This window comes from Poecilia reticulata, linkage group LG1 (genome assembly GCF_000633615.1).
Source record: "Poecilia reticulata strain Guanapo linkage group LG1, Guppy_female_1.0+MT, whole genome shotgun sequence".
NCBI lineage: Eukaryota > Metazoa > Chordata > Actinopteri > Cyprinodontiformes > Poeciliidae > Poecilia > Poecilia reticulata.
The window spans coordinates 22,352,535-22,365,622 of record NC_024331.1 but is presented as its reverse complement, the minus strand read 5'-3'; the positions used below and the strand labels follow the sequence as shown (position 1 = coordinate 22,365,622).

The 13,088-nt window shown below is 39.8% G+C and overlaps 1 protein-coding gene across 20 annotated transcripts in view; it reads right to left on the bottom strand.

Annotated features, from left to right (window-relative positions):
- The window catches only part of ptprdb (protein tyrosine phosphatase receptor type Db), a 203,019-nt gene that overhangs the window by 17,053 nt on the left and 172,878 nt on the right, over positions 1 to 13,088 (bottom strand). For 13 of the 20 annotated variants that reach the window (XM_008416472.2, XM_008416463.2, XM_008416509.2 and 10 more), the window contains 8 exons: positions 12,350 to 12,443; positions 10,662 to 10,886; positions 10,415 to 10,575; positions 9,679 to 9,690; positions 8,607 to 8,719; positions 7,360 to 7,401; positions 6,826 to 6,923; positions 3,680 to 3,803 (listed from right to left, as the gene is read on the bottom strand). In XM_008416472.2, coding sequence (XP_008414694.1) covers positions 3,680 to 3,803; positions 6,826 to 6,923; positions 7,360 to 7,401; positions 8,607 to 8,719; positions 9,679 to 9,690; positions 10,415 to 10,575; positions 10,662 to 10,886; positions 12,350 to 12,443 — 869 coding nt within the window. The remainder of the gene's footprint in view (positions 1 to 3,679; positions 3,804 to 6,825; positions 6,924 to 7,359; positions 7,402 to 8,606; positions 8,720 to 9,678; positions 9,691 to 10,414; positions 10,576 to 10,661; positions 10,887 to 12,349; positions 12,444 to 13,088) is intronic. The other 7 variants (XM_008416530.2, XM_008416539.2, XM_008416548.2 and 4 more) reach the window with 1 other exon arrangement.

Genomic DNA, 13,088 nt, shown 5'->3' with positions numbered 1-13,088 from the left:
GACTTTAAGGCTCTCTCTGCGTAAGACTCGGCTGACGCTGCCTGTCCTGCAGGGGATTGTGTGTGAGTGTGTGTGATGTGGGAGACCGTCAGTGTGTGTTTGATTTGGGATCAGGCCCGCTCATCTAGGGCCTAATACCATAATCCCAAAAATCACTGAGTCACAGCTCAAACATGCATGCATACGGCAAAACACCAAAGCACACGCAAAGACATGCGTTCAGAAATGTACGTTGCGCGTTGAGCCATGACCCGATTCTGCCGAGGTGGGAGACGAGAATCCTTTAGAGATTTCTGATGACAATTTACAGTTTAAAGCAAAGAAGAAGTCAAAGGGAGGAAAAAAAAAGCAGAATCCTCACAGAAAGAAAGTATCGCAGCAGATTTTCTGAGGGAGATTACTTTATGAGGACGACCCTTGCAGTCGTAAAACCCCAACCCGACATCACACACGGCACAAACCCGTTTAAATGAAAGTCTTTTTTTTTTTCACACATCTTAGTTCCAATGGGATGGGGACAAACAGTAAAGAGAAGCTTCTAACATGTGTTTATCAACCTCAGTCTTTAAAGGACAGACGGCTTTAATGGTCTGATGCGCTTTAACTTTATTGCAAGGGACTAAAACTGAGGCATTTTGCAGATAAACGCACAAAGACTTCCACTTTCTCGGTGGCTGTACTGGCTTGGCAGAGCTTGTGCTTTTATGAATGTGCGAAGGAGACTGGGAGCAAAAAGTGCATATCTGTGCTTTTGCACATTCTGTTTTTGTTTTTTTATTTTTTTCCCCCAAGTTTTTTTTATTTTATTTACAGCACAGTGAATGTGTGTGTGTGTGTGTGTGTGTGTGTGTGTGTGTGTGTGTGCGCGCGCGTGCGTGTTTGCATTGATGAATGTGTGGTACTGTGGGTTTGGACGTGCTCAAGAGTATATGTTTTCAAAGCTGAAAGGAAGACAGACAAGCCAGAGCTCCAGGACAGATGGGGGTGGAAGGGCTTCTCACACATGCTCTGCCCAGATAAGGCTCATCTGTTTGGGCTTGGCCTCCCACTCCCTCCCTCTCTCAGCATTGGAGCAGCCGGTTTTATTGCCTCGGGTCTTTCCCAGTTGAGGTGGGTGAGCATGCTTCAAATGCACAATCAGAACATAACTATGACCATTTTTTCTTATTTGCTTCCTGTTCTCATTTTAGATCAGTCACCACAGAAAAAGTGGTGCACAAATAATGTATTACCGAGTCTGAAGAGCATATTTTCATAACCAAATCCTCTGACGTTGAAGTTATTATGAAACCGGTTTTACATTAGGGTGCCATTATAGGTGGAAAGATTTCTGTGATTTATCGGCAATATTTGATATCTTTTATAGAAAACCATGTGAGACTTTATGAAATGCTTAATATAATTTATGTGATAAAATGCAGAATAAGAACATTAACATTAATATTTTTAAGCATATTATATAAATTCGATCAAGAGAGCCTTTTTCCACCCACCCCTTGTTAGTTGGTATATTTTTCTTCATTTTTAACAATTGTGGCTGAAAGCAGACTGGAGCTGCACCAAAAAAAAAATCAGTGGATGATTTTCAGCTTCTCGAGTCCAAATCAGTGACTGGCGGAAAATTAAAAAATATGATTTTTATCTGTCCACTAAGCTCAGCACTTTTAGATGAGGAAGTTGTTATTGCACTAAGAAGCGACTCTGAGAATGAGTGAGGTGTTTAAAATGAAGTCTAAATAAAAAGAAACTGTGCACAAAACCATTTAATATAGATTTTTAAGGAAGAATGTAAACTGTTAATTTTAGCTACAACAAAACAGAGTTACATTTCAGCTGATATTAGGAATTTCATGCCTTTGCCATTTCCTACTTTGGTAGTTTCAGGTTCTTCACTCACTGTTAAATTGTAAGAAACAAAAAAAAAAAAGATGGATTTGAAAATGTTTGTTGAAAAATCAATTAGAGGGGCTTTAAATTGGTTTTTTTGAGGTTCTAATGCGACCAACGCCTTCTTGAGCGCCATAGGTTCTGAAATCTCAGGTTGTTTTCACACCAGGGGATTTTTATTCGATTGAGTGGGTAATGTATAAAAGCTTAACAAATTCATTTGGCCTGATACACTTTCACTGCTTTATGAAAGTGGACCAAACTGTCTAGACACCATCATAGAGTTACAGTAGCTGGTCTGTTGGTGCTTTATCACTGCAAGAGCAGCAGGTGAAACAATGAGCTACCCAACATATTTCTCTTGTGTACTAGACAGATGTATAGGTACACAGAATGATGGCAGAGACCATGACAGACTGCTGGGGGTTGCTCAGAAATTGACAAATTGCAGGCCAAGTATTAGTAAATCTGTCACTTCCTCTCTTTGGTTTGCTAAACAGTCTGTTTACCTTATTCCAGGTTGCTTGCTTTTCACTTTTAGAAAAATAGTTTACTTGCAATGAAACCAAGATTCATTTTGTCTTTGATTTAAACAGTAAAATCCTACTTCACATTGGCTACTCTCTCACACACAAATGTCGACTATTTTCATTCTTATATAAATCACGAAAGACCATTCACCACAAAACGGCTGGAATATTTAAATGCTTTTAAATACTGCTGACAGCAGACAGGTTAATACAAAAATAAAAAAAACCCTGAATCGACTACAATCGGCATGAGCAGGACAAATCTCTGATCAGTGCACCTTTATTGCAGGTTCAACACACATCCAAAATTTCCAAAACACATAGAAGCAAAGAAAGGTTTTGGCCCTGGCTGCCTTATGAGCAGGTGTAGAGCCCAGGCATCCTTACCCTATCTGTGACAATAAACATTTTAGACACAGGGATAATGCGACCTGGGATTTGATGGAGATCCAGATGGGATGTTAAAGCCAGAACCATGTAAGATGGATAGTTGATAGCGGTTCACTGAATGTGCGCAGCTGCTCCAGTACCACCGTCAGCAGCAGCCCCTGGCACCGGCACAGGTGTTGTGCCAGGACACCGGTGAGTGAGACTAAGGAAAGCAGCATTGACAGGACGGCGAGAGATCCAGATCTATGTACATGGGAGGTTGCTTGTGTTTATTTCTTTTATCAAATCTGTCATTAATTTAATTGTATTTTTTCCATTTCTTTTTTGCGTTACTTCCTTGCATTAAATAGCTGTGTTGTTTGTGTGATTTTATAAAAACCATGTAAGTAACAACATCTTTATGTGCAGTATTCAAACTCCAGAAATGTAACTCTACTGCATCTGACAGCAATATTTGGTTCAACAGATATTAGATAATGTCGGTAATTAACAGCAACTAATTTCCCTTGAGAATTTCTTTAATCATTCGTCTCACTGAATGTGTTTTTAAAATCCTGTCACACTTGTGATTATGATGTTGCAAATTGTGCCTGCAATTCAGCATTCCTGGCATCAAAACCCGGCTGTGGTTCTACAGATTTTCTCTATTATTACACCGGTCCTAGCTTGGCTGCTGCTAAGATAAAAAAAAAAGAAAAAAAAACTCTTAAAAATTGCTATATGATGTAACTGGATGTACATGACTCAGCAAATTCTCCAATGTTTTTTCTCATAAAATTGACTTAGTAACTTCTTCATCCAACTGCATCCAAACCTAAAACTCTCAATATGCCTTTAATAAGAGCTGCAAGTCTGATGGAAGTGTTTCTTACCATCAATGCTGGAGAGTATGACCCTCGAGTGATCATATGCAATGACGTTAGCGTAGCGGTTCTTTGGTTTGTTGACCTCCAAGTTAGAGTTCTCCCATGTGAACTGCTGAGATGGGTCTATGGACTGGAAGACACAAAGGCAACACACAACATAGATTTAGAAATGTGTTGATTTTTTTCAGGTTTGGCAGGAAATGGATTTACATAATACCAAGAAAAGAAAAAAATGACTCATTCATCTTAGTTTTTATTTTTTAAAAATTATGTAATTTTCAAACAAAAATGTCAAAGTAACAGAAATATTGACTATCTTACAAATGCATGGATGTAGCAGCCATAGCTGTCAGTCTTTGAAAGATAAAAAAAAGCCTCATGCTATGCATTAGTGGTCAAAGTTTGGTTAGTAGGACCAAACAGAATCCTTTATTGATAGTTATGATGAGTTTCAGGTGGAATTAGAGTGAACAATGGCAAAACCCGAATGTTATTAAGTTCCTTTCCATACATCTGAAACCGCAAAATCTTTCTCAGAACAAAAGCAAAGAAATCATTTATACTTCTGATGTTTGTCAGCTGGCTGTACTGGTTCAGGCTTCTTGCTATATGTAGAAGTCTGATTTATTAGACTGATGATTTATCTTATCTTCTTTTTTAGCCTGCTCCCTTTGTGGATGGCTCTTGATTGCCCATCTGTCTTCACTTCACCTGCCTTGCCTGCTGATGGTAGCAAAAGGTTTGTATGGCAGCCTCAATTCCTACAGCTGTGGCTACAATGTAGCATACCACCATCATCATGTGGATGTGTGTGTGTGAAACACACACCAAAAATCAGAGAACCCTCATAACCACCTTGTAAACCTTCTCTTTCACAATACTTGTTTCTAACAAGTCCATCCAGTCTGAAGTCTCGTCTTCAACCCTCTGCTTTAGACAGTTGGCCCCGGGTACCTGAACTTATCCACATTCACTATATTTTACCACTTAAAAGTCTTGCTTTCCCTGTACACATCGTCTACAAACATCATGATGCACATGGATTCCTTTCCAACCCTGTTTGTCACGTTTTCCATCATCAGTGCATACAATAAGGGGTTAAGAGCTGAACCCTTGATGCTTTGAACTAACGACAAACCAGTGTATTCCTGATGCTGTTCCCAAATCAGGAGAAAACAGGGAGCGCAACATTTTGAATTAAATTTTCTCATACAATTTTTTTTAGGAGTTTTTTATTTCAATCTTCTGTGCTTTTATTCAAAATCAAAGCATTAAGTGTGGTTTCAAAGCAGTATACTAAAGAAAGAATTACTGTCTGATTAATGACATATGGGTACGGTGTTGCAAAGGGTATTGCTTTTCCTTTTATTGTCACATAAACACACAATGATCTATTTTATTAAGGCAGGAAGGTTTCCAAACCAGAATGGACCAAAGTAATTGCACCAAGCATTCTGAGCTACTGGCAATGAGTCTTTTTTTGTTTTCCTTGTAGAAAGGTTTGCAAACTAAATAAATGAAATCATCATGTCTTATCTGCTTATCGTATTTACTCAAATGATTGGATATTAAAAATTCAATGACGATCTAAATCATTTTGCAAAAACAGGAGACTTCTGTAAGGGGAAATACTAATTTACTGCCATTTTTGATAAGGTTGCACATATTCTAACTTAAAACTGACTTCCCACCAGTCACTGGTGAGAGTTTTTAAATTAACAAACAGTGTCAAACAATGCTGAAGCGCCAGCGACAAGCCACTATTGAAAACACGCTGCAAATTTAAGACGAGCACATTAGTGACTCTGGACAGGAACACGGATACTTATGATATCCCTTTTCAAGGAAGACTTTCCATTTTCAACAGACACACTCACTACCAGGGAAAGATGATAAAAGCACAATAAATTTCCATTGGTAGAGAGAGGATGGTTGTGTCAGACCATTAAGCTCCTGGAGGGTAATTACAGTGTAACCGTTGCTGTTAGCTGGGAGAGGCAGACATGAGGTCATTACAGGGCTGTCAATGGGGAGGCACAAAGAGGGAAGAGCCAAGGCAATTTAGCAATTTTGAATATTTTACGACACATAATTATGGTTTTTGTGGAGGAAAAATGGACAGGAGTGGTGCTGGCTGAGTGCATGTATGCGCACTCGTAAGTTCAAGACGGCTTTCCACACAGTGCCAACACCAAGTGTGTCTGATTATCACACCGCAATCATTTCTGGCCTCCCTCTCGCTCCTCGGCCGCTCTTCCACCCATCTCTTATGCTCCTCTGCTGAGGGTTCAGAAGCGAACAAAGCACACAGTCATGCAGAGAAAATGTGAGGCCCAGCAGAGCGGTTCCCGTGCCAACCACAGTCTGACACACACACAGCTTCTCCATCACCGTCTTGTCTTTTCCTCCTGCTAAATGCCCTCGTTGGATTATTTTTTTTTCTCGGCTTTTTCCTAAATGTGTCCTAGAATTGCTTTATACATCTGTCACGCACAATCTGTCTCTTTCTTGTGGTAGCCAATTAGAGCCTTATGCCTTCTCCTTCACCCAAAGGTCCTTTGGTGGACATGATTTTTTTTTTTGTGGCAAAACAAAACATTTTTACTGCTTTAACAGCTCTCTGTGGAGCTCATTGTAATGCAAGCTCTTGCTGTAACAGCGGGCATGCTTGGAAATAATTCTGCTGATCTGTCCACTTATGTTAGCGAGCATTACCAAAATTTCAGACACACCGTTATCTCCAAGTTCATACCATCATTGCTTTACATTAACTGTGCTGCAAGTTGGACGCGTCTAGTAAAGAAATTTCAGAGAACCTGTTCTTTCTTTGCGGCCGCTTCTTGATCTCTGCTTTCCCTCTTTCGACACCAGAGCGCAGAAACAGGAGCCCGATAATCATCTGGCTGCAAGCAAGCTGCGTTCGAGCTCGCAAATTTGACATTTTCTATCTCATATTTTCAAGCAGAACAAGACAACAGTAAAAGGGAGGAAAATGGACTTTATCTTTTATCGTTTCAAAGTCAGCAAATCAAAAGCGGATGCCAACGCGGAGGCTACTGAAATTGAAAAATGACATGGCACTGATAAACATGACTGACTGCAACAAAACCAGATGAGTTTCTCCCCGAGTTGGAGATAATCAGCATTCCTACCTCGTACTCTTGAGAGAACTTGAGATTGTCATTTGCCTTGAGGCGCTCAATGTGATCTGCCAGCTCAGAGATGGGGACGGGCGGGTGACTTGCCATGCCTGCCGAGCACAGTGAGAAACAGCGAGACATTGTTTTGATACCGACATTGTGCAACCGAACTATTTTAGAAGAAAAAAATTAAAAGCTGTAGTCTCTGAGGTGGTGTTGTTTAGAGTACTGCCAAGAAGCAAATGGAAGTTAATTATTTTGAAGGCGACTTTTATTCGGACAGAATAAAATCATAATGATGTACAAAAAAAATGCGTCCTGATTGCGTATGAGCGCTGCTGGTGAGAATCAACAGAACAGGTGGTTAAAAAAATCAGCATGAATTTCTTTTTTGTTGTTGTTTTCGGTGGTGTTGCTCGGTGAAATGTTGTCAATTAAAGCTGCTTCGTCCTGAATGGAATGGAAGGTTAATTAGAATGACAGATTGACAGGAGAGTGAGAGAGAAAGATAAAGAGGGAGAGAGAGAGAGAGAGAGACTAACTGACTTGACAAACGGCGATAACCGCGGTAGACTGATACACGATAAGCTGCGAAAGGAGAAAAACATCAAAATTAACCTCATTAGTACAACAATCACCAGAACCAGCATTTCATGTTTAGCCTGTGTGCTGGTGAGAAGTTTACACACTTTCATCATTTAGGCAGGAACATTTTATGAATTTTCAGTCCGCTTTTAAAAACGCATTTCAACTGTTCTTCCTTCAGAGTGACATGACACTGCAACAAAGAACTTTGATTTTTAAAAACTTTTGTTTGGCTGCAAAAGTTTGAATTTCTCTGGAATATTTTCCAATCCACACAGGGTCATGATGATCAGTTTCTAAGTGAAGGTAAAATGTCTTTAACTTGAGCAAAGTACTGTTGTAGTTCTAGTTATTTAAGATGTTTTCTTACGTCTGAGAGCTTTGAAACTGCTTGATTTCCTGAAACGAGGTCTGACTTTTCTCCTATTTCATTACTTTCAACCAGGTTCTAACCGGCTAACTACAGATGCAAAGATATGAGAACTTGGGTCAATATCAATAGCCTGTATTGATATTGCAAAGGCAAATGCAACAAAATGGAAATAAATATTGGTTATTAATATCCAACCAGTTTTACTTAAAAAAATGACTAATGTCAGCCGATACCAATGTTAGTACCGATACATCACGTATCACTCTAGCTAAATTTTGATTTAAAGGAAAGTTGAAACATTTGGGAGAAGTTCTTCCATCTTTACTCTTTGATTCTTTGGTGTCAAATGCACCAGTAAAAAAGACAGAGTGAAACAGACCCTTAGCATGACGCTGTCGCCACCAAGCCTGACGACTGGTAGAGTGCTAGGTCTGAAAGCGTCATCTAGACTCCAACAAACATTCTTCTTGACTGTTTTCTTGTCTTGCTTTATCCTTGCTTTACCTAATTGTGAAGCTTTTCTCAAGAAGCCATTTGGCTTGTCTATTTGAGCAATGGAAAATTTTAGTCAATTTTAGTGCAAGATCTTCTTTCCCAGTTGTCACCCTTTCAGTCCATGTCAATATAAAAATAGGTTCAGCAGAAACGCAATTGTGGGTATATGTTTATATTTGATCTTGTATGTATAAACTAACTCTGACTCTGTGTGGGGAAAGTCTAAATTCCAACTTATACACCCATTTCTTCTTAAAAAACTATTGTAGTTAATTGAATACAATCTTCAAGATCCATGTATGTAAACTTCTCACTAGCATTGTATTCGTCTCCCACCTACCTGGAGTCTGGAAGTTGATCCTCCGCAGCTCCACGGGATCTGTGGGATGGTGGGAGGACATGGCTTTGCTGCAGGGAAAACTGCCCTTCCTTCCCTCGGCCTCGGCTCTTTTCCTAGAATAACAGATGAAATCTCGCTCAGTATTTAAAACACCTGGTATGAAATGAAGTTTAAGTCTATACTGTTGGGCCAAACGTAATTATTGTTTCCAATGTCTCAATAATTGGATGTGATTATTGGTAGCCAAAGATCTCTAGTTTCAATTTATAGTTCCTGCAGAACCAACTCAGGTTCGTCTGCCTGGTTGACAACATTCAGAAGAGTTTCAAAACTTTTTGATTAGCCTATCAGCACTGTGGGTGTCAGTAGAAGAAACAAACTTTATAAGATAACATACAAATGTCTTCTAGGCACTTTGAATAGCATTACTGGAGGAAGACAGCTTTGTCTTGGCACTTGAGGAACATAGAAACCCCATGCAGAAAGAGTGGGACTCAAACCCAGGACCTTCTTGCTGCAAGGTAACAGTGCTAATTCAAATCTAAAAATTCCTAAGCTAATCAAACCTAACCAGAAAGTCCAACTCTGCTTTTAATGTAATCGTGAAAACACGAAAGGGAAGCACTCTCAATATGTTTTGCTTTTTAGCATAAAGACCACCTTAGACTTGCATAAAAACTGTAATGTATAAGTTTGTCAAACCTAGACATTGATTTTCTACACTGATTAAACTTCATTAAGCAGCAAAAATAGATTTTCATTTTTGCCAGAAGATTGCTAAAATCTCTTCTTGTCATTTTGTGAACCCCGTATCGTGTATTACCACATCTTGTGAGCTGATGTATAATATTTACACTCCCATAATATTGGCTGCTATATTTATCCAATGCAGTGTATAAAGCTTTTCTTCTTGAATTATATAATCACTTAAGGTAAAGAAGCAGTTATCAAAGCCACATTAGCATAATTTGACACTAGTTCAGTCTAATATTTGCAGAAGTCCTTGAAGAGGTTTTTTAGGGCGAGCGGCCCTGTAAGCCAGAGGAAATGTAAATAAGGAGTGCTTGTTTACCTGTCAGGTTTGCTGGATCCAAAAGGGGGACAGGGGGGAGGACGTGCAGATAAAAGGACAGACAAGAAGGAATACCATTAGTGTCCGATCAAAGTGCATCAGAGACAAAAGGAATCCTGAGATCATCACTTTCTTTTTCACATTTACACTAATCAGTTTCTCGGTATGGCATTAGATATGCAAAATACCACCTCCTGTGGACACAAAGGGCAACGGTAGATTTAAAAAAGAAAACTTCATTGCTATGCACTGGATGCGCATCATGGCTAACCGTACTGACGCCATTACATCTAATAACGAATTAGAAAACATGGCTCCAAGTGCAACTTAACTCCAGATGAGACATTAACAGTCAGAAATCTCTAGGAGTAACCCTCTAGGGCTTATGAACATCAGATTATTGGCATCAAGGTTAATAATTTTGCTATGCCACATCTGTCACAGCAATTATTTATGTGCATTAAAAAAAAAAAAACCTCTTGCCAGCAGAGCTGATGATTATCATTAAGGACGCTAACGACTTGTAATGTTATCTTACTCTGTCTGTCTCTTATGTAAGCAAATGCTGCCATCCATATATAGGCCATAATACAGAGTACAGGGACAAAAATGATTCAAACTGAATGGAAATCTATGAGATAACGGCTTTTAATTCCTCTTTTTTTCAATCAGGATGCAGATGAATACAATGAATCATATCTCAATCTGTCTTCTACTGCCAAAAGGTTACTCTTACCTCTTAAATAGAAGAATGGCGATGACAATACAGACAATGAAGATGACAGCCAGCACAGGGCCCACGACCCACAGCAGACCCTCCTCCTCGTCAACAATCGGCTGGGGATCCACGTCCGATGCGGTCACCGGATCAGAATAGGGGCTGGTTGAGAACATTGTCTGCAGGAAGTCATGAGTTCAGCCATTTTGGCATATTTTTTTTGCATCAACAACATTGTTTCCCGAGCACACGAGACCACGCTTACGTTTTCTGAGAGATCCAGGAGAGCAAGGACAAAGAAGACATACTCCTGCCCACCCTGCAGAGGACGGTTGCGGAAGTCGCCGTAGTTTCGGCTGTCGCCTAAAGTGAACTCCAGTGGGAGGGTCTTAAAGTGAGCCGTGACATAGGCTCTGGGCTCTGACTGGCTAGCCTGTCTGCGGATGCGAAGGGCCCGGCTGACGCTTGTCCTGTTGATCTCTCGGAGGAGCTGCAAGGGAGAGCAGCAGGAGAGTCTGGTCAGAAACTTATTTAGATGAGCAAAAAGGAAAGTGTTGGCGAATAAACAAGTAGTACAAAGTACTCAATCATACTAAGGTAAATGGTAGAGTTGTGAGGGAACAGCGGGAAACAGCTGGGTGTAATTGTCCTTTCTGCACCTTGCACAGGTATTCCACTGTCACACTACAACCGCAAACTTCAATGCAATTATTGGCACCACACAAATTGGCACTTAATTATAAAGTAGAAGGAAAATGATGCTGGGTCTTAAATATTTTACAAAAAAAAAATATTGGAAAATGTGGGGTGCATTTTTATTCAGCACCCCGAGGCAAAATTGAGTAGAACCACCATATGTGGGGTTTTGGGTTATGGATCTGAGCAGCTTCTCCACAGTAACCATGAGCCTTTAGGCTACTTATCTGATTAATGCAGTCTTTGCCCAGTCCATCACGCTAGGTGGATGGCCATGTCTTGGTAGGTGTGCAACTGTTGTCATAGTCTTTCTGTGTCTGGGATTAAACAGTGCTCATAAGATTGTGGAAACCTCTCTATGAGTCTTCAGGGCATTGTTTGCTCACTCATCTCCCTATCTGACCCTGATTTCTTCTCTGGATTGTTGTATTTACACCAAGATTAAATAAGACACAAACAAACCCTCTCTCCTTCTTACTTTGGGGTATCAGTGTAAAAGAGGCAAATCATAACTTTCAGACTTTTATTTTGTGAGAGACCTTTGAAAACATGTGTCCTATTCATTTCACTTCATAACTTTGCACCTCTCTGTGAGAGTTTATCACATGACATCCCAAGCGCACACACACACACACCCACACACACACACACACACACACACACACACACACACACACACACACACACACGCACACACACACACCCATACATGAAAAAAGTGGAAGATTTCATGGAGTTTGGATACTTTGGAAAGGCACTGATATTGCTAAAAGTGTTTTAGTATATTTGAATCTCTTTAAATAAAGAAATCTCTGATAATTTATCCAACATAAAAAACCCATCAGTGCAGGAGCAATAGGCTGCAGAAAGCATTGTTTCCAAGGCAAATTTGTCTTCATCAGCTGAGGTGCTGTCACATTTATCTGCTGATAAATTGAGCAGCGCACCATAAAAAGGCTATTGAACTAATCTTACACACATGAATGTGCCTTCAGAACAGCATAATGAGGTGATAAGGTCTTTAGAAGTAGCCGGAAGTGAAATTGGATGGGAAATGTTATGCAAAATCATTGTTTGGAATAAGTGCGGTACAGATAGCCTTGTCGTCTACTTTCCCGGAGCTGCGTAAGCGTTCACTTCACTTAAAGGCCCCTCATTGTCCAGATGTCCTTTTTCCTCCTACAATTATCACTGCTGTCACTGAACACCGTTGTCCTGTATAGATATGCATTATGATCAACATTAAGCTCTGCTTACCTCGTCCAGATTCATCTGATCAGGATCATCCCAGGGATTTAGAAACTTTCCTCCTCTCTGCTTCTTCAGTGGCACCACCACCACATAATAACCCCTGAAGCAGAGCAACACTGGATTCAAGACCAGGAACTTGGACAAAGTATTTACAGAGCTTCCACAATTTGCTACAGCCATATTTGAAATCGCATTAATATAATCTCTCTGCTCAAAATCCTATACCCCATCAAATACCCCGTCGTGGCAATGTGGTTTTTGGAGATGTTTGCAAATTTATAAAAAAATAGAAAACTAACAAATTCAAATTCCAGTGCCCACCACCCAACCTAAAACAATACATCAACTTGGTGACCCAAGATGTCAGATAAAAGTCTGACAGGCCCTGATCAGAGATTAGCCTGTCAGAAACAAAAAAAAAAAAAAAAAATGCTTTTTTTAAACCAGCAAAAGCATTAATGCTCAGAGGTTCACTCTTCCCTTTTGGAAGTTGTTGTTGTTAAAAAGACAGAGACATTCAACAGTGAATTCAGATAAGGTACAAATATACAGTAAGAGTAGCTATTTATTAACAAGAAATCACCACATCAGAACGTTAGACGTCAGCAGAGAGCAGAAAGTTGAGCATGTTACAGTAAAGTCATAAAACATGCTAGATTTAAAATTGCTGATAGACTTTCAGACATCTCTCTGTTAATGTGAAGTGATCACAGGAAAAACACAAAGAAACCGCTGTTTTGAAAAA